The 16,967-nt window shown below is 56.7% G+C and overlaps 5 protein-coding genes across 7 annotated transcripts; all 5 read right to left on the bottom strand.

Moving 5' to 3' along the window:
• Positions 1 to 419: 419 nt before the first annotated feature.
• Positions 420 to 3,422, bottom strand: ppp3r1b (protein phosphatase 3 (formerly 2B), regulatory s1ubunit B, alpha isoform, b). The gene is made up of 6 exons (XM_086120961.1): positions 3,140 to 3,422; positions 2,384 to 2,423; positions 1,729 to 1,905; positions 1,594 to 1,653; positions 1,287 to 1,471; positions 420 to 1,198 (listed from the first exon to the last, which is right to left on the bottom strand). The coding sequence occupies exons 1-6, from the start codon at positions 3,140 to 3,142 to the stop codon at positions 1,151 to 1,153; spliced, it is 513 nt and encodes a 170-aa protein (XP_085977087.1). The 5' UTR covers positions 3,143 to 3,422; the 3' UTR covers positions 420 to 1,150.
• Positions 3,423 to 4,142: 720 nt separating this feature from the next.
• Positions 4,143 to 5,394, bottom strand: cnrip1a (cannabinoid receptor interacting protein 1a). Its single transcript, XM_086119300.1, has 3 exons — positions 5,143 to 5,394; positions 4,818 to 4,962; positions 4,143 to 4,724 (listed from the first exon to the last, which is right to left on the bottom strand). The coding sequence occupies exons 1-3, from the start codon at positions 5,319 to 5,321 to the stop codon at positions 4,560 to 4,562; spliced, it is 489 nt and encodes a 162-aa protein (XP_085975426.1). The 5' UTR covers positions 5,322 to 5,394; the 3' UTR covers positions 4,143 to 4,559.
• A 668-nt stretch (positions 5,395 to 6,062) lies between these two features.
• LOC147199630 (mitochondrial import receptor subunit TOM20 homolog) lies at positions 6,063 to 7,480 on the bottom strand. Its single transcript, XM_086119302.1, has 5 exons — positions 7,222 to 7,480; positions 7,028 to 7,074; positions 6,874 to 6,955; positions 6,665 to 6,807; positions 6,063 to 6,275 (listed from the first exon to the last, which is right to left on the bottom strand). Exons 1-5 carry the CDS (start codon positions 7,343 to 7,345, stop codon positions 6,231 to 6,233), a joined length of 441 nt encoding a protein of 146 aa, XP_085975428.1. The 5' UTR covers positions 7,346 to 7,480; the 3' UTR covers positions 6,063 to 6,230.
• A 510-nt stretch (positions 7,481 to 7,990) lies between these two features.
• Positions 7,991 to 10,049, bottom strand: LOC147199629 (interferon regulatory factor 2-binding protein 2-B-like). Its single transcript, XM_086119298.1, has 2 exons — positions 9,164 to 10,049; positions 7,991 to 8,714 (listed from the first exon to the last, which is right to left on the bottom strand). Exons 1-2 carry the CDS (start codon positions 9,747 to 9,749, stop codon positions 8,155 to 8,157), a joined length of 1,146 nt encoding a protein of 381 aa, XP_085975424.1. The 5' UTR covers positions 9,750 to 10,049; the 3' UTR covers positions 7,991 to 8,154.
• A 1,232-nt stretch (positions 10,050 to 11,281) lies between these two features.
• aftpha (aftiphilin a) lies at positions 11,282 to 16,848 on the bottom strand. Of its 3 annotated transcripts, none has more exons than XM_086120056.1 (10): positions 16,104 to 16,848; positions 14,365 to 15,210; positions 14,159 to 14,292; positions 13,930 to 14,062; positions 13,740 to 13,796; positions 13,518 to 13,643; positions 13,381 to 13,441; positions 12,877 to 12,960; positions 12,601 to 12,727; positions 11,282 to 11,833 (listed from the first exon to the last, which is right to left on the bottom strand). In XM_086120056.1, exons 2-10 carry the CDS (start codon positions 15,184 to 15,186, stop codon positions 11,692 to 11,694), a joined length of 1,686 nt encoding a protein of 561 aa, XP_085976182.1. In that variant the 5' UTR covers positions 15,187 to 15,210; positions 16,104 to 16,848; the 3' UTR covers positions 11,282 to 11,691. The 3 variants fall into 3 exon arrangements, with proteins under 3 accessions (XP_085976182.1, XP_085976183.1, XP_085976184.1); XM_086120057.1 differs by lacking the exon at positions 16,104 to 16,848 and adding an exon at positions 15,522 to 15,721; XM_086120058.1 differs by lacking the exon at positions 12,877 to 12,960.
• Between the last annotated feature and the right edge of the window lie 119 nt (positions 16,849 to 16,967).

Raw genomic sequence — 16,967 nt, 5'->3', positions numbered from 1 at the left:
GGGTCGGGGATGGCAATGGCTGAGTGATGGAAAAAAAAGCGGGAAGGGGCGTGGTCTGGACGGGGCGACCAATCACGAGACATCGTACGCGTCCAATCGCAGGGCTGTTTACAATCGGATGGAAAGACTGATCAGGAAAGCTCGTGAAAACTCGACCGGAAGGTACCTGACCCCCCCCCCTAAAATTTTTCACAAAAATGATCAATTTAAGAAATAAAACGGAGGATTTCCGCGTATCCGTGCAAAAATTGCCATCCCTGGGGGGGGGGGGGGGGTTATGTCCTGTATTGTCGCGTGTTTTGTCCCGATTTTAACAACGGGCAGACAGACGATTCGTCCCAAATATGAAGGCCCTTTTGCAGGTGGTTTCTTGACCCCCTTCAACAAAATACCAGAAAGAACAGCATTTTTTGGGGGGGTTTCTTTTCGACATCAACCTTTAATTGGCAACACGGTGCGTTTGAAATGTTCATATTCATGTCAGGATTCACATGTAAACAACCACAGTCGCGCCACCCCGGCGTTGAAATGAGCCCGCGGACCGACGCCTCCGAGTCCCCCCCCCCCCCCCGACTTTGACAACGCCCGTTTCCATTTGCTCCCGAGACGGCCGGCCCGCGAGGCTCGTTGTCACCCGATCGCGCTCAGGGCGAGCGGGGCCCGGGCGCTGCATAAACCGCACACGCGTGCAAAACACACACACGCATGCAAACGTCACGCATGCAAACGCGCGCCGAGAGGTCACGTGACCCGCCAAAGGGCACGCAAATAAGACTTTTGTCGGAACTGACACTTGATTTTCTCTTCTCGTGCGCTTGGGTATTCATCAGCAAGGGCCTTGCGTCCAGCCATTAACCCCCCCCCCCGACTCCAAAAGAAGAAGCGGCGAGGTTCACGAAGTGGGCGGCCGGCCCCCCCCCCCCCCGAGTGCGTCAAGATTTGTTGATTGACATGTGAGCAGCTGGGGGGGGGGGGGGGCTGTTGAGACCTGTTGATTGACATGCGAGCAGGGGGGGGGGGCGCCGTTGAGCTGCGCGGCAGAATAAATACAAACACGCACGCAACCTTCGCTCGGCAAAAAACAAAACAACAACAAAAATGCCTCGCAAGCGCTCGGGGGGGGGGGGGCTGCGGAGGAGCGGCAAGCCCGTCACACGTCCACCACCATCTTTTTGTGAATGTCCAGGCCGCCCACCACCTGCAGGGGGGGGCACACACACACACACACTTATTTCAACTGGGCCAATAACATTTCGCGGATAGGGGGGGGGGGGGGTCGCACGGACCGCGCAGAACTCCTCGAAGGATATCCTCCCGTCGCCGTCTTTGTCGGCGTTGATGATGGTCTTGTCGACGATCTGTTGCAGCTGCGTGTCCTTCAGGTTGTTGCCCACCATCATCTTCAGGACTTGGAACAGCTCGCCGTTGGAGATGTAGCCGTCCTTGTCCATGTCGTAGATGCGGAAGGCGACTGCAAAAAAAAAAAAAAAAACAGGGATGGCGATGGATAAAAAAAAAAAGCGGAAAGGGGCGGGGCCATCCCCCCGCCCCCGAAAGATCGCCGCTGACTTTGGATGGGCCGAGTCGACTCACATCGTAGCTTTTGCTCCTTGTCTCCTTTGACGCTGAACTGAGAGACGCCCTCGATGAATTCTGAACCAAAAAAAAAGAAAACCAAAAGTTTGCGGGCGCAGATGACGACGATGCCCCCCGGGGGCGGCTCCCCACCTTTGAAGTCCACCTCCCCGTTGCCGTCGGTGTCGAAGATGTCGATGACGCGCTGCACCAGAGGGTTCTGCTGCAACTCGGGCAGCGACATGAATTCCTCCACGCTCAGAGAGCCCGAGTTGTCCAGGTCCAGTTTCTTGAAGCGCTTGCCCAGACGCTTAATCTCGTCGGCGTCGACTGACCCGGCCGGCGGCGAAGACGTTGACGGACAGACGAGAGAGACCCGATGAGCCACAAACTCACCCGACCGACGGCGGGCTGCGGCCATGGCGCCTCGCTAAAGAGCTGACTCGGCGCCAGCGCTAATCTCCCCCCCCCCACCCCGAGGGGAAGGCGGGCCTAATCCGTTTTGAAACGTCCTTTCAGACTCGGTCTAGAATTGGCTGCTACTGAATGAGTTTACCCCCCGCCCCCCCCCAAAAAAAACACGAAATCCATTGACCGAAGGAAACTAAAAAAGCTCCTTCACTCCCAAAGACGTTTTGAAACGTCTTTTTTGCAATTCAGTTTGGGGGCGTCGCCCTTTTGCAAGCGCGGCGCAACAACGTCAAGCGGTTTCGAGGCCCGCTCAACTTCTTTTTCACGCGGTCCTTTCAACGGAGCCAAAAGCACGAGGGGCGGGGCGCGGCGTTGGCCGCAACGATGTCATACTTACAATGCGAGCACATGTCCAGAGCGTAACTCGCCTCGTTTCCCTGGAAAACAAAACGACAACATTCACAGTCTTTCGGGCCTTCATCTTATTCTCGAATCACCGTTTTTTCATTGGACGCAAGGATAACATTCATTTTCTGGGGGGGGGGGGGGGACGAAAATGAACAGTAACTCAAAAACAGGCCAATGTTCCGTTGCCAATTCGTATTCAATTCTCTTGAATTCTGTTTAGTTTTTGAGGAAACAAGTCAATGCAACGAACGGAGTAGACGTCGTCACGGATCACATATTTAGGAAGCAATTTCATTTGATTTGCCCATGCCAAGATTCATATTCCGCGACAGCTTTGCGAGTTGTCAGTCGCGTCCATTTCACGGCGTTCGTCTTTTCGATCAGCTTTTACTTTGGTAGCGCTTTTCCCCGCCGATCCGGGCCACTTCCGCTCGCCGTAGCTAAGGCGGCTAAGCTCGTAGCATCGACGAGAGCAGCCCAGCGAATGCCGATTCCAAGGCGCATCGAACGCCGCCAAGCGCGTTGCAATGTTCGGGTCGGCAAAGCGCCCCCCCCCCCCTAATAAAATAACGCACGCAATAAAACCATCCAAGCGTTCTGGCGGGCCGTCGCGTCGTCACGAGCGCCAAACGTCGAAGGCCCATCGATGCGATTCGGACGGCGAGTGGACGGGGGCTAACGTTAGCCCGCAACCGTCGCCAGGCTCCCGCCCACCAAACGAGGCGAAGCGTCTTCGAGAACTTACCATGTTGCCTGTCGAGCGGAGAGTTTGGCCGACGATCGGGTGCTCGTGCTAACGTGCTCGCGCGTCGAAGAGACAGCCGAGCCGGCGCTAACGGAGGACTGGGCGAGAGCGACCGGCAGCCGACGGGGAACCAGCGGCAGTGCGGTCGGGGGGCGGGGCCTCGGCGCTCCGGGAAACCCTCGATTCGGCGGCGGGAGGGGACGGAAAGGCCTCGCTCACTCGTCGACCGAATTCAAAGTGTTTAGAAAGTAAGCGTGACGTCATAAGACGGCACATCAACGAAACAGCCGAAGAAATAGTTCCAACAAAAAAATAGGAAGAAGAAAAGGCGTTTGGAAGCCCTGCGGGTGGAGTCAAAGCTTTAGCTCCACCCCATTGTGAGCCACGCCTCCAACTGCGCTCAGCACCCGGGCCTGCTCGACACGACTGAAAAAAATGAAGTCGTCCCTCATTTGTCGCAGGTGATGTTTTCGGGGGGGGGGGGGGGGGTGAATTGCTGCCAAGTAGAGGCTTTTAAAATATTTCTTTTTAAAAATATTCTTTTTAAACCCCCGGCACTGTCAATTCTTGTCTTTCCAGCGAGAAACACAGAGGATGGCAATGGCTCGTGATGACAAAAGCGGAAAGGGGCGTGGCCTGGGGGTGGCGACCAATCACAACGAGTAAAATGATCAATTTAAGAAATAAAACGGCGGATTTTCGCGTATCCGCGCAAAATTGCCAACCCTGAAAACACGGCCCAGACGTGAGAAGGGGACTCGGGGGCGGGCGGGCGGGGGGGGGGGGGTGGTGACGAGATGAGCTCTTGGTTATTATGATCCAAATATTGTCTGTTATGGAGTGGTCTGACCAAGAAGGAAGAAAACTGGCCAACCCCCCCCCCCCCCCCCCCACGTGAAGGGTGAAGCTCTGGTCACAAATGAAAACCTGCGACGGAGCGAAGCCGCAATCACGTCCACTGTCCCGTTCCCGCGTTTCATTCCAGGACAGAAGAGCCAACGAGTGAGCGGGCGCTTTGTTCTGCTGCCCCCCCCCTTTATTTTATTTTATTTTTTAATCAAGGAAGGAAAACAACATGAAAGCCAACAAAGAGCATTCCACACCACCACCAACAACAACAACAACACAGGGATGGCAATGGCTAGGTGATGAAAAGAGCGGAAGGGGGCGTGGCCTGGACGGGGCGACCAATCGCAACGAGTAAGACATCATACGCGTCCGATCGCAGGGGGCTGTTTACAATCGGAAGATGGGAAAGACTGATCGGGAGAGCTCGTGAAAACTCGACCGTAAGGTACCTGACCCCCCCCCCCCCACACCACAATTTTTTTTTCTCAATTTTTCGCAACACCGACACAAAACGACGATGCGACCGCCGCCGGCGACGAATGGCGGGAGAAGACGAAGAAAATGCGGGCGCTCAGTTGAAGGCCTCCTTGTTGATCCACATGAGGGTGCGCGTCTCGTTGGGTTTGCACTCGTACTCAATGCTGCTGAATTTGTTCCCAAAGTGGCAGTGCTCGCGCTTGTAGTAGTTGTAGTACTTGGCCTGCCACACCGTCTCAAAGGTGCCCGCGCGCTCAAACTGCACAACAAACAAACAAACAAACAAACAAAAAAGGGTTCCCAAATGTATCGCGCGGTAAAATACAAGTCGCAAGCGGCATCGTTTGCTGACCTGTATGCTGACTTGCACGGGCTGCCGGTCGCCGCTCTTGGTGTGCGGGACGCCCTCGGTGTCGTAGCGTCCGTGATAGACGACGCGATCGGCGTCTCGCGACTGCTCCTCCAGAGGGAACACCACGCCGCCGATGTTCATGCTCCTAAAATTTGGTCGAGAACGGAGACGTTCCAAAACCGAGGTTTGACAGTAGTTCTGTTTGATATGGTGACGAAAAAGGGGGTGGGAAATCACGTCCGGCCGCTCGGAGCCATTCCGGCGTCAGGTGGATACGGAGCGCGCTTCGATACGCGGCGCATTGCGTCGTGTTCGCTTTCCTTACGTGGCCTCGACGGCGCCGGGCTTGACGAGCACTTGGATTTTGTACTTGGAGCCCGTGAGCAGCTTGACGGTTCGGGTTTGCCCGAAGCGGCTTCCGTCCACCTTGAAGAAAACGTCGCCGTCGTTGGGTTGGATCCACAACGAGATGGAGATGTGAACCAGCGCCGGGACGTCGTCCATTTTCGCGGAGGGAGGGCTGACTCGGCTGAGGGAGCCGAGTCGAGTCGAGTCAAGCGCGCCCGAGCGAGCGCCGTCGCTTCCGCTTTGCCGACTTCACAATAAAAGCGCGACGCGAGAACAACGAGTCGGTGCGCGAGCGTCCGAAAGAAATCGGCGAGGCCGTGCGGTTGTGCGCATGCGCTCTCCAACCAGGAAGCGCTCCCGCGTGCGGCGCCATGTCGCCGAGTGATTTGTCGGGCTTCTTCCCGGAAATGGTCGTGAAATAAAGAAGAGACGACTTTTTTTTTTTTGCCTTTTTCATACGGACGGCGGCACTCCAACGGCTCAACGTTGTAAGCTCGGCCGACTTTTTGTTTTTCAAGCCCACATGACGAGCGTAGTTCAAGTTGAGGTCGTGGGGGGGTGGGGGTGGGGTGCTGGGTGCTTTCGGTCAACGCCTGTATTCGTTATTTTATTTTTATGACGTGGCTTCCAGTGCACCCCCGATGTCGGCCTTCGAGCTGATCCAGATGCCGTCCGGCTTCCGCCCGGGGGGGGCTTTCCTCCGAGTGAGTCGCCATTTAGTGACGTCACGCACACCTTGTTTTTTTATTTTTTTCCTTCTTGGCTTATGATACGTTAGGCGAGCGATAAGCGAGTGTCCAGACATCACGGCCTGCTGGACAACCGAGATGGACGACTGCGCCTCAAGCCGGTGAGTCAAAATAACACAATCGACAAATGATCACGTCACAAAAGAGCCAAGTTTGTTCCCACTTTTATGATTGCTCCGCGGGATGACAACAAATGACAAGAAAAGAAGACGAGAGACAAAACGAGAAACGGTCGCGCCGTCTTCCGCACTGAGCGTCCCCTGTCGACCGCTCGGGGGGGGTCGTCGCCGCGGAACGAAGACGAGGACGGCCACCTTCACTCGATGTCATCCTCGCTCAGACTCTGTGCGCTCACGATACGCTAAGGCACGCACACAAGCAGAAAGATCAGTCAAGAGTCATCCAAAGGCCAAGTGCAGCATCATCAAAAATGAGTAGGATTCGTTGTGTAAGCTTACCTTGGCCGTTGGGGGGGGGGGGGTACGACGCCAATATTATTGTATTTTGCAGAAGATTGAGAAAATACGCGCATGGGTATTGTGATGCGGTTAGTCGACATGTGTTGCTGCACCGCGTGTGTTCAAACTCTTTTTTGTTTTTTTCCGGGCCTGCCGATTTTGTCGCGCTTTGAAAAGAAGACGTTCCATCGAGCATCGGCTCGCTTCAAAATGCAACTCCGGCGGCGGGGGGCGGGGGGGGGGGGGGGGTGGTGAAGCGCTGCTAATTAGGAGCGGCGGACCGAGGCCCCACCTGACTGATGGTGGGCAGCTTGGTGAGGAGCATCTGGAAGACGGGCGGCGGCAGCGTCTGCTGGAGGACCTGCAGGAGCTGCTGCGGCTGTCCGCAGACGGCGATGGCGTTGGTCAGGTGGTCCACGCCCTTCTCGTAGTCGCCTGCAAAAAAAAAAAAAAAAAGGCACAACTCTCTGGCACAACTCTCGCGGGGCTCCTCGCTGTTACCTTGGGCCAGAAGCTCCTCCCCCAGCTGGATCTCCTCCAGGAAAAACTTCTGGACGGCCTCCGAGTCTTTCAGGTCCGGGAGCTGCTCGCCGATCAAACCAAAGTTTTAGGCAAGCCTCACCTTTAGAGCCGAGAAGAAAACGCGACAAGTCACCTTGGCCATGCCGGCTCGCTCTTTGGCCACCTTCTGCTTCCTCCGCCCTGAAAGGAAGACATGAGACGGACTCGAGCATCTCCTTGTGGCCCCACAATGACGTCACAGAAAGACGAAAAAACGTGAGAGGTCCGAAATGGAGCGGACGCGACCGAACGCTGATGATGAAGAAGAGGAGGAAGGGCAACACTCACGTTCGCGCAACCTGTTCTTGAAGTTGGGGTCGCTGCGTCTCTTCCGATCGAAATAGAGGCAATAACCGACGAAGAGTGCCCCGCACACCCCCGCCGCGATGGCGCTCGTCTTCCCGACCATCATCGCCCCCAAAGTCCGCTCGATCTTGCGACCGCGACGGCGATCTTTTCTCCTTTTCTGGCCCGTTTGGGATACCTACCGACGGCAGGGGGGGAAGGCGGACAGACAGACGGGAAGGAAGAAAGGACCCCGGAAAGACCCCGATCCGTCACAGACTTTTAGTCGTCCGCTGATCGCCTGTCGGAAAATACGCAACGCTTGAAAAAGGGCGTTTGTAATCGGTGCCCCGAATCCTTTCATTTATTCGGGAACCGTCCATCTGTTCGTTTGTTGCGCCAGAAATTGTTTTGATTTTTGTGCCGTTTTTTTATTGTGTATGATTGACCGCGAGCGGCGGTGAAAAAGCGCCTCGGCCTTCTGAAAAGCTTCTCGCGCATGCGCAGTCGATGGCTAGGTAAGGTACGGGAAGTCTGCGCATCCAAACAACATCCAAAGAACAATAAACAATAAATACACCCCAAATGTATTCACAATAACATTCGGTCCGGTGCACCCGCGACCCGGCTCATATGAATGAATGGATATTCATTATCTTCTGTAATTCTTGATCGCTGGCTCGACTGTTTGCTCCCGTTCTTTTGTTTGAAGCGATGACAATTGCTAATTGACTATCTCTTATCTTCTGACTATTTACACACGCACACAGAATCTGAATGGTAGAATTTCTTTTTAATTGGCCAAGTGCCTGGTCAAGTCAGAAAAGGGTACAAACAGAATGTGAAAACAAAATTGAAAAGAAAAAAGAAAAGGAAGTCACAGACGGCGTCATGAGTGCAAGTCCAAGCGAGCTCCTTGGTCGTCACGGTAACTTCCTAAGAGTCTCGCTCCTTCTTCACCTTGACGTCTCCGGCCAGGATGGTGGCGATCTCGCCCTGCATGAAGGCCCAGGGCTGGTCGGAGCCGGCCAGGGGGCAGCGCCCCCCGCTGGGGCAGTTCACCTCCCCGCCGGCGCCCTGCGTCTTGATGCTGGCGCGAGAGCACGGGAAGCAAAACTTGTGCGACGCCACCGACGGGCACTGGACAAAGTGAGTGTCCTCCAGACGCTCGCGGCACAGCATGCAGCAGAGCGGGCCGCCGCCGCCGCCCGTCGATGCCGTCGCGCCCCCCGGCGGGGTGCCGCCTTTGGGCGCGCCCGCGTCGTCTGTGGCCAGGATGAGCGCGGCGACGGGCGCCTGAGCGTGCGGCGGCGCGCCGGCCTCGGGGAGAGACCGAGCCGACAAGAAGCAGGGCGGCGCGGCGGGCGTCCCGACCGCCTCGTTGGCCGACTGCAACCGCGGCGGACCCTCGGGGCCGTTGCACTTGGGGGCCGAGCCTTGGCCGTCCGGCTCGGGCGACGCCTTCCTCTTCACGCTGCGCGGGTGCTTCCCCCTGTCTGGAAGATGCCCAAGAGCAGTGGACCAAAGTCACCACATCTGCTTGAATATTTTCACAAAGACGACGAAGCGGCGGCGGCAGCGGCGGCGAACGTCTCGGTTTCCTTCCTCGCCCAAAAAACGGGACTCCCGCGGAGGGCGGGGCCGAGAGGCGACCTCACGCCCCCCCCCCCCAAAAGCTTTCGCCCTTTGTGACTTTCATGTTGACGGCGTGCGCCGCCGCCGCCGCCGGCTTTGACCTTTGTGTTCGCGTTTCCGAGGTTGGGGTTCATCCGGTCAACTGCCAGGCTGCTCTTTGGAATTCAAAGCCGCTTTCAAATCTCGCGCCCGACGGCAAACGCCCAACAGCTCGCGTGTATGTCCCGGTCCAGAGTCGCACTCGTCGGCTTACCGATTGCCGTAAGACCATCAACGGTCATCGAGAAAGGCGGTCGTGACGTCAGCGTACCTGTCTTGGCGGCGGTCACGTGCTCCTTGGTCAACCCGGCGTCGAGCGCGGGCACGGTGGCGAGTTCGCGCACGCTCCTGCCCTTGTCCAGGAGGCGCAGGTGGCCGACTTGGGCCGGCGGCACCGGACCCCCGCCGCCGCCGCCCGCTACCCCCCGCCGCGGGTTGGGGGGATTCTGGCGGTTCAGCTCGGGCGGCTCGTCGGCTTTGATGAAACCGCTGGCGAGCCTAGCCGGCGCCGCCGCCGCCGCCGTCGTCATCGTCGTCGTCTGGTACTCGGGGCCCAGGCGAGAGGGCGCCCTGTCGGTCAGCGGGTAGCGGGAGGTGGCGGCCCCCCCGCCGGCCGGATGCTGCGGCTCTTTGGCGGTGAGCGGCAGCGGCGGCGGCGGCTTCCCCGCTCGGCCCTGGTGTTGGCCGTGGGCCCGCTTGAGCTGGCGGGCGGCGTCGATGACCGACTCCACGCGGTCGGCTCCCTCGTAGTTGACGCAGCCTCGGCACACGGCCTCGCTGAAGTCCCAGATGACGGCCCACGGCATGCGGGGCAGGTCGCAGAGGAAGCACGATTGGCGCCGGGCGGCCGCTGTCATGATAAGCTGGCTGGCTGACTGACTTGCCGGCTGGAAGCGGCGACGGTGACGACGACGTCGCCGGGGGGGGGGGGGGGGGGGAACAAACAAACGCGGAGGCGGCCGGCGGGTTGTCGTAGTAAACGCACGCGAGATGTCGGCGTTATGGCGTCAGAAAGCGGCCGCCCGGCATTACGTAGGCACGGCGGACGCGCTCCTCCCAGTCCAAGCGCGAGAAGGACGGTGACGTCATAGCCACGCGCGGCCTTTCTTCCCGCCCGGCCGACAGCGACCGCTCCAAGATCGTTTGTTTGGCGTGCGATGTCGCACTCGTGCCTTTCATGCGGCGCGCGCACGTCACCGCGTCCCTGATATCGATAAAGTTACAATGAGTTTTCCAGCCGGTACTACTGCTCGTTAAGTCGGGAGACCCGCAGGCATTGTTCAGTTTTAGTTTCATTTTTTTTCCTCCTTATCCGCCAACCACAGAAGAAAAAAAAATGACGTGCTCAAATACACCTTTGTTCGTGATTCGTTTGAGTTCCGTTTTTGAAAAAAAGCAATTGGGAGTTCAAGGCCCCCTGGCGCAGTCCTTTATATCTTTTGAAACGATGTCACTCGCTGCGTCACCAAGCTGCTCAACTACAAGACTGTCGAAACAAATACCTTTTGTTTTGTTTGTTTGTTTTTGACAAGTCAAAGTGGACGTCTTATGTGCAAACGTATCCCATGTAGCTTCATAAATTTCGGGGTGCTGAACATTTTGGCGCCAGAGTACATCCGATCGGGGAGGGAGTGAGGGAGGGGGGGCATGAGTACTCAGTCACGGACACACAAGAATAATGCGCATCCCGCGATCGTCACCCTTTGACCTGAAACATTTGCATGCCAATTGTGCTTCCGGTTTCCGAGCTAGAAAAAATAAGATAAAAACCGGAACCTCCGCTTCATCGCAACTACGTAGCGGTAATTGTGTATCCTCTCTGCCATCTAGTGGAAGAGCGATGACTTGTTCTGTGCACGTACGGCATTTTTTTTTCCTGCCTCCGTCAGCCGCTTATTTATTTACGCGTACAGTAATCCCTCGTTTATCGCGGTTAGTGGAGACCGAAACCACCCGCGATAAACGAAAATCCGCGAAGTAGCAACCGCTACTGTTCGCTGTACGTGTATGAGTATAAAAATATATTTAAAAGGCCAAATTTAATGGTATACATGCATGTAGAAGTAAATTTTGTAGTAATTAACGACTTAACGCTATATACTAATCGATTAAACATAAATGTTGTACTCACTGTATATGTTGCTCTATGTGACTCGCTGTCGTTTTGCTGACTTCCGCTGCCTCTCGTGGACCGTTTGCGGACTTTTAAAAAAAAAATTTTCCCCCCCCAATGAATATGTTTGAAAAAACCCGCGATAAACGAACCGAACAAAATAGCGAGAGATCACCGCACAGCACCCCGAGGTCAAGCCTAAAGCGCCGCAACGATCGTTCAACGCTGTACTTGACAGACGCCGACATCTTCAAAACAAAAATCGTTGTGGACGTCAACTTTTTGGGGTATTTTTATTTATTTTACATCCATTTCATCTCGACTGCGCACATTTCCTTCTCTCACACACAAATTGGTCCCTTCATTGACACATTGAGCAAGCGACCTCAGCATCACGTGCCAACCGACCTCTGGAGACATTCAGAGCGATGTCAGCAGCGGGCAGAGTGGCCAAAGTCCATCGATTGATTGGTTGGATATCGATAATCACCGTTTGCGTTCCTTCCTCGATTATATACGTACACACCACCACCGCGCAAGCTAAGGTGGCGTCGAAAAAGCCACCGCTCCCCACCTCCGCCGTGATAAATGTTTTCAATCAAAAAGCGGGGAAAAATAGAAAGACGGGGTGACAGGAAACAAGAAATAGGGGGTGTGGGCGCGGATGCGGGCGAGTGCGGCGCGCTTCAGTCGGGCGTGGCCTGAGAGGCGAGCGGCACGAGCGTGGCGGGGAACATCAGAACCTTGGCCGTCATGAAGGACAGGTCGGGAAGGCCGCAGATCACCTCGGCCGCCTCCGAGCTCAGTCTTTCTTCCTTTCGCATCCTCCTGGTGGGGGGGGGGGGGGGTTTACAAAACCCAAAAAAGTCAACACTGAAGATCGCCATCACAAAAAGAAATCCTGCATTACATGAAAGTAAGGCTGCTTAATAAAATACTGGACAGGCATGCATACTAAAAGGAGAGACAATTCATCCCCCCCCCCCACTCCCTACAAGAAAGAAAACCCGACACAAACACCCGACTTCCATTTTCCTCACAAAAATTCAATTCTTTTTTGTTGTCCCACAAAAAGCCCATTTCTGATTTTAAATGCATTTTTCAAATATTTGATTTCCACTCCTAATTTCAACTGCCCCCCCATTTAAAAACATTAAAGTCCAATTTTATTCGATTAAAAAAAAATCCATTTTCAAAAGGATGTGAATTCTACTCTTATTTTTTATATTAATAATATATATATATAAAATTATATTTAAAATAATAATTAAAATAAAATAATTAAAAATAATATATATAATATAAATATAATTATATTTAAAATAAATATAAAATAATTAGAAATAATATAAATATATATATATATTTTTTTTGACTTTTATTGTTAAAAAAAAAGAGTGAAATTCATTTGAGTTCTAATTTGATTCACAAAAATCCACTGGCATCAATGTACTCCTGACAGAAAAATTTGAATCGATTTTTATTTTATTAATTTATTTTTTTTAGGGGGCGGGGTCATTTCATATTTTAACGGTGGAAAAAACGGTTCCGAGCGGTCGAGCGCAAACGGGCACAGGTGGCCGGCCGAGGCTTACCGGGTGGAGGTGCTGGTCTTGTCCATGGTGGACATGAGGCGGGCGAAGGCATCCACCACGCGGCCGCCGGCGCCGCCGCCTGGCTCCATCTTGGCCGTCGTCAGCTCCACCAACTCGGGGTCCACGCCTGCCGGAGGGACGGAGGGGAAAAAAAAAAAAGTTTGCGGGGGGGGGCTAGGCCGTGATGCGACGCGGCGGCTCGAGGGGGCGGGGGGAGAGCGAGCGGAGGAAAAAAAAAAAAAAGCGAGAGAGGGCGGAGCCGAGAGAGCGGCTGACCTGGGATGGCGGGCGAGCAGGACGAGCCCGAGTCGTCCACGGGACCAAAGAAGTCCAGGTTTAGCAGGAAGGAGCCGCCGCTGGCTGCGGGCGGCCAAGCGCGGAAGAAGGAGGAAATGAGTGGGGGGGCGATGGAAAGAAAGGAAGGAAGGAAGAAAAAGGCCTCGTTAGAGCTGGGCAAGAAATCCCCTCGTGAGCACGAGTGCAGGGATGCCAATGGCGAGTGATGAAGAAAAAGCAGAAAGTGGGCGTGGCCTGGACGGACCTGACCAATCGCGACGAGTGAGACATCATACGCGTCCAATCGCAAAGGGCTGTTTACAATCGGAAGATGGGAAAGACTGATCGGGGAGAGCTCGTGAAAACTCCACCGTAAGGGTACCTGACCCCCCCCCCCCCCCCAAAAAAAATTCTCAACGGATTTCGACCATTCACAAAAATGATTAATTTAAAAAATAAAAAATAGACCCTGGAGATGGTCTTGCCCCACCCCCCCCTCCCTACCGTCCAAAGGGTTGGTAAGGCCACTGCTGCTCCAGTCGAACCGGACGGGCGGGAGCGGCTCCTGCGGGGAGGAACCACAAGCATGCATCAGCCCCGCCTCCGGAGCCCCGCCTCCGGAGCCCCACACCGCCTCCCACCTGGACGACGACATCCGAGAGGCAGGAGGCGCCGTCCGGAGCCGCCGCTGGCGCTTGCGCGATGGAAGCGATCATCTCCGCCGCCGAGACGGGCTTCGCCGGCTCTTTGGTGGGCTCCAACATGCCCTGCGGACACGACGCGTGAGCCGACGATGACGACGTTTGGGACGTAAATACATTCTGAGTCGTCCCCCCCCCCCCCCCCACACACACCCGACTCACCAAGCTGGCGGCGTAGACGGGTACGATGAGCGGCTGCTTCTTCTGTCCCGTGAACAGCTGAAAGCAGAAAAGTTTCAAAGACAACTCGAGATCAAGTCAACCCCCCCCCCCCAAAAAAAAATCCAATTTGATCCCATTTTCGATGTTTTGCACCAAAACGACTTTGGAACGCGCGGCGCGGCAGTCTCACGATGTTGCGCGTGTCGATGCCGAGGCAGCCGAGCAGCGTTTTGTTGCAGTAGGAGCCCCCCCACTGATGCCCGAGGCCCACCGCCTCGTGGACGTCTCGCAGCCGCCGCCACGCGCCGCCGCCGCCGAGCGCGCTGCACAAAAAAAAGGACGAGGGGCCGACACGCGTCAGGCGGGCTCCCGCGGATGCGCGAGCCCCCCCCCCCCCCCGCGTCTTCTCAGGAGCGCACCTGCCGGCGTCGTCCTGGCGCGCCTCCACCAGCGTCTTGAGCGACGCCACCCGCCCCTCCGCGGCGGGCGGGGGCCCGTCGGCCCGGGGGAAGCTGGCCTCCAACAACTTCTCCACTCGACTCAACAGCGCCTCCTGTGGACGCCGCGCAAAATGACGATTGCGAGGACCGACACTTTGCGGGGAAAAAAAATGGCCGCCACTCACCGCGGGGGCGGCGGCCTCCGAGCGGAAGGCCGCCCACGACTCGCCCTCCGACTCCTCCCCGAAGGCGCTCCATCTGGCGTCGGCGTCAGGGCGGGGCCCGTCCGAGTCGCCAAAGTCCCCAAATTCCACGTCCGGCTGGCCGTGGTCGGCGGGCGTGGCGTTCTCCTCCCGGAGGGGGGGCGGCGACGGCGCCGAGCCGGTCGCGCTCGCGTCCTCCGGCGCCTCCGTGGACAGCGGACGGCCTAACCGGGTCTCCGTTTCCGCGTCCGTCTCCGAGGCGCCATTTGTCTGAACGCCGGACGCGCGGTCGGAAGTCGCAGGAAGAGGCGGGGCCTCGCGCTCGCACGCGGTCCTCCCGGCGGCGTCTCCGCGCCGCCCCGTGTCCGAGAAAGCGGCAAAATCGGCAAACTCGGCCTCCGGACCGCCGTCCGCGTCTCCCGCGGCGCGGTCGCCGAGGAAAGAGCGCCGAGCGGGCCCGACGTCCGAAGCGGCGAATCCGTTTGCGATGACGCCGTCGCCCGCGGCGCCGGGGACGGGTCTCCCGGCGTCGGACCGGTCGCGGCGTCGGACGAGCGGCGGGTGGCCGGCGGGGGCCGCGCCGTTGGCCTTGGCCTCGCGACGACGCGCCTCCTCGGCGGTCGGCGGGCCGTTGAGGAGCTCCGGCGGCGAGGTGGCGAAGGAGGCGTGTCCAGGCGCGTCCGGCTCTGAAGAGAAAGCGCCGAAATCGCCAAAGTCGTCTTGGTCCTCCTCCTCCTCTTCCTCCTCGGCGTCCTCCATGGGCGGCAGGGACGACGAGTACAGCCGCATGACGTCAGGCTCCATGGCGACTCGTCCGTCCTGCTACACCTGCCGCGCGAGCGGAAGGGGAGGGGCAAAAAAGTGTCAGTGTCGCCATGGCAACAGTCAGTCAAGCAACCACACCTTCAGCCACTCGTGAACCTCCTTCCGTTCGGCTTTCGGTTTGCCCGCCGGCAGCCGCGTCTCATCTGGAGGATGTTTTTTTTTTGGGGGGGGGGGGTTGCTTTTACTTAAAGTTTTGAACTGACAACAGAACAAGTGGTCCCCCGCACCCACCCCCCCAAAACAAAAACAAAACAGGAATTGAGGACTTTAGACTTTGACGTCCCCCCCCCCCTCCCCCTCCATTCGGGACCAACCTGGACGGCGACTTGACAGCTCGAGCCAACGCAGTCGACGAGGCATTTCGGCGGCTTGACGAGCCCACTCGAGGCCCGGCCAAGCGCACCAAAGTTTGCCCACTTTTGGCGCCGAGGGAAGGGAAGGGGAAGGGGAGGCTAACCGTGGCTGTCGACGGGCTCGCCTCCGCGTCCGCGTCTCGCCACCGAGCGATCACGCCGGGATTGTTCAAACGGAAGCTCACACTAGTCCGTTCAGATGGGCCGGAAGGTTCGGCGGCGAGCGTGAGCGCGGACCTCGCGGCTGACGACGCGGGCGAGCTCGTCGTTTGCGCGTTTCCCTTTCGGCTCGCCGGCGGGAAGCGATGCGCTTTCCTGCCCCGCTGAGAAAAAAAAAAGCGAGCCCCCCACGCGAGGCTCGTCGAATGGCAAGCGGGCGGCTGGGTTAGCATCGGGCGCGGCTAGCCGCGAGTCAAGCCACCACTTAAGCTAGCCGCGCGGCTAGCCCGAGTCGAGCCACAACTTGAGCTAGCGCTGACGGCAGGTGGCCGCCGCCGCCGCCGCTTCTGTTCGAGAGGACAAGCAAAAAGCGGTTCGACCCACCTTGACGCGCCCCGCGAGAGCTTCCATGACGCGGCGGACGGAGTCCTCCTCCGCCGCGGGGCCGGGGGGGGGGGGGGGTGCTGCAACTCACTGGCGGAGCCCGGAGTCAAAGTGCGTGCGAGCCGGCCGCTGGAGCTCGGCTGGAGTGGGAGAGAGGAACCAGGTCGCCTATGACGACGACGGCGGCGGCTGCGGCGGGCGGGCGGATGGTGAGCCGGCCTGCCCGCCTCGCGCCTTCCCGGCATGCACCGCGCGCAAGCGGCCGCTCTCCTCCGAAAAGGCCGGAAAAACAAGCGCCGAGTCGGCAAAAAAAAAGCTTGACGGTGTTTTCTTTCGCAAAAGTGCACTTTTCAAAGATTCAAAGAGGCGGATGTCTATTTTCCTTCGCTATGTGGCTGTAAAAACAGCAAAGCTGTGAAATTCTCTTCCCATCGGAATGCTTTCTCGAGTTTTATTTTGGAGCCCTGGTATTTATTTATCCTCTTCTTTTCTTTGTGATTACATTTTAAAACATGTTTTGGTGTCATGTGCTATATATATATATATATATATATATATATTATTCATTTAAGAATAATTTCGGCAAAATTCCAGATCCACAAATCAAATGTCACCACTCAAAACCTCTCGACTTTAATTAAAGAGAGTTTTTTTTTTTTTTTTTTTTTTGTGTTCCCACTTTTGTCTGCTGTTGTGACAGAGTACTGGTAAATACGCACGCAAGTGTGTTGTTCGGATGTGCTCGTAAATACGTTCGAACGTACTTGTGGGCGAAAATGCTCTCAACGGAGCATTTTCCCATAATGCCACGCGGTGTTGACGGACGTCTGAAAATCGGCTGAATGTTGGGTCATTAAAAAACAA

This window comes from Hippocampus guttulatus, chromosome 9, assembly GCF_054856545.1.
Source record: "Hippocampus guttulatus isolate MCC_2025c chromosome 9, RoL_Hgut_1.0, whole genome shotgun sequence".
NCBI lineage: Eukaryota > Metazoa > Chordata > Actinopteri > Syngnathiformes > Syngnathidae > Hippocampus > Hippocampus guttulatus.
Note: the sequence above shows the minus strand (reverse complement) of the source record. Positions and strands in the feature narration are given on the sequence as shown.

What these genes read in the sequence shown, in the direction of transcription:
- cnrip1a (XM_086119300.1), bottom strand. Translation starts at nt 5,321, where the DNA reads ATGGACGACGTCCCGGCGCTGGTTCACATCTCCATCTCGTTGTGGATC. An exon ending in CCCGGCGCCGTCGAGGCCAC is followed by an intron (nt 4,963 to 5,142) that starts GTAAGGAAAGCG and finishes ACCAAATTTTAG; the next exon opens with GAGCATGAACATCGGCGGCG. An exon ending in CCGTGCAAGTCAGCATACAG is followed by an intron (nt 4,725 to 4,817) that starts GTCAGCAAACGA and finishes TTTGTTGTGCAG; the next exon opens with TTTGAGCGCGCGGGCACCTT.
- LOC147199630 (XM_086119302.1), bottom strand. Translation starts at nt 7,345, where the DNA reads ATGATGGTCGGGAAGACGAGCGCCATCGCGGCGGGGGTGTGCGGGGCA. An exon ending in CAAGAACAGGTTGCGCGAAC is followed by an intron (nt 7,075 to 7,221) that starts GTGAGTGTTGCC and finishes TCTTCCTTTCAG; the next exon opens with GGCGGAGGAAGCAGAAGGTG. An exon ending in GGAGGAGCTTCTGGCCCAAG is followed by an intron (nt 6,808 to 6,873) that starts GTAACAGCGAGG and finishes TTTTTTTTGCAG; the next exon opens with GCGACTACGAGAAGGGCGTG.
- LOC147199629 (XM_086119298.1), bottom strand. Translation starts at nt 9,749, where the DNA reads ATGACAGCGGCCGCCCGGCGCCAATCGTGCTTCCTCTGCGACCTGCCC. An exon ending in CGTGACCGCCGCCAAGACAG is followed by an intron (nt 8,715 to 9,163) that starts GTACGCTGACGT and finishes GGCATCTTCCAG; the next exon opens with ACAGGGGGAAGCACCCGCGC.
- aftpha (XM_086120056.1), bottom strand. Translation starts at nt 15,186, where the DNA reads ATGGAGCCTGACGTCATGCGGCTGTACTCGTCGTCCCTGCCGCCCATG. An exon ending in CCTTACCAACCCTTTGGACG is followed by an intron (nt 12,961 to 13,380) that starts GTAGGGAGGGGG and finishes GGCCGCCCGCAG; the next exon opens with CCAGCGGCGGCTCCTTCCTG. An exon ending in AAGACCAGCACCTCCACCCG is followed by an intron (nt 11,834 to 12,600) that starts GTAAGCCTCGGC and finishes CCCCCCCACCAG; the next exon opens with GAGGATGCGAAAGGAAGAAA.
- ppp3r1b (XM_086120961.1), bottom strand. An exon ending in TCTGGACATGTGCTCGCATT is followed by an intron (nt 1,906 to 2,383) that starts GTAAGTATGACA and finishes CGGCCGGGTCAG; the next exon opens with TCGACGCCGACGAGATTAAG. An exon ending in CAAGGAGCAAAAGCTACGAT is followed by an intron (nt 1,472 to 1,593) that starts GTGAGTCGACTC and finishes TTTTTTTTGCAG; the next exon opens with TCGCCTTCCGCATCTACGAC.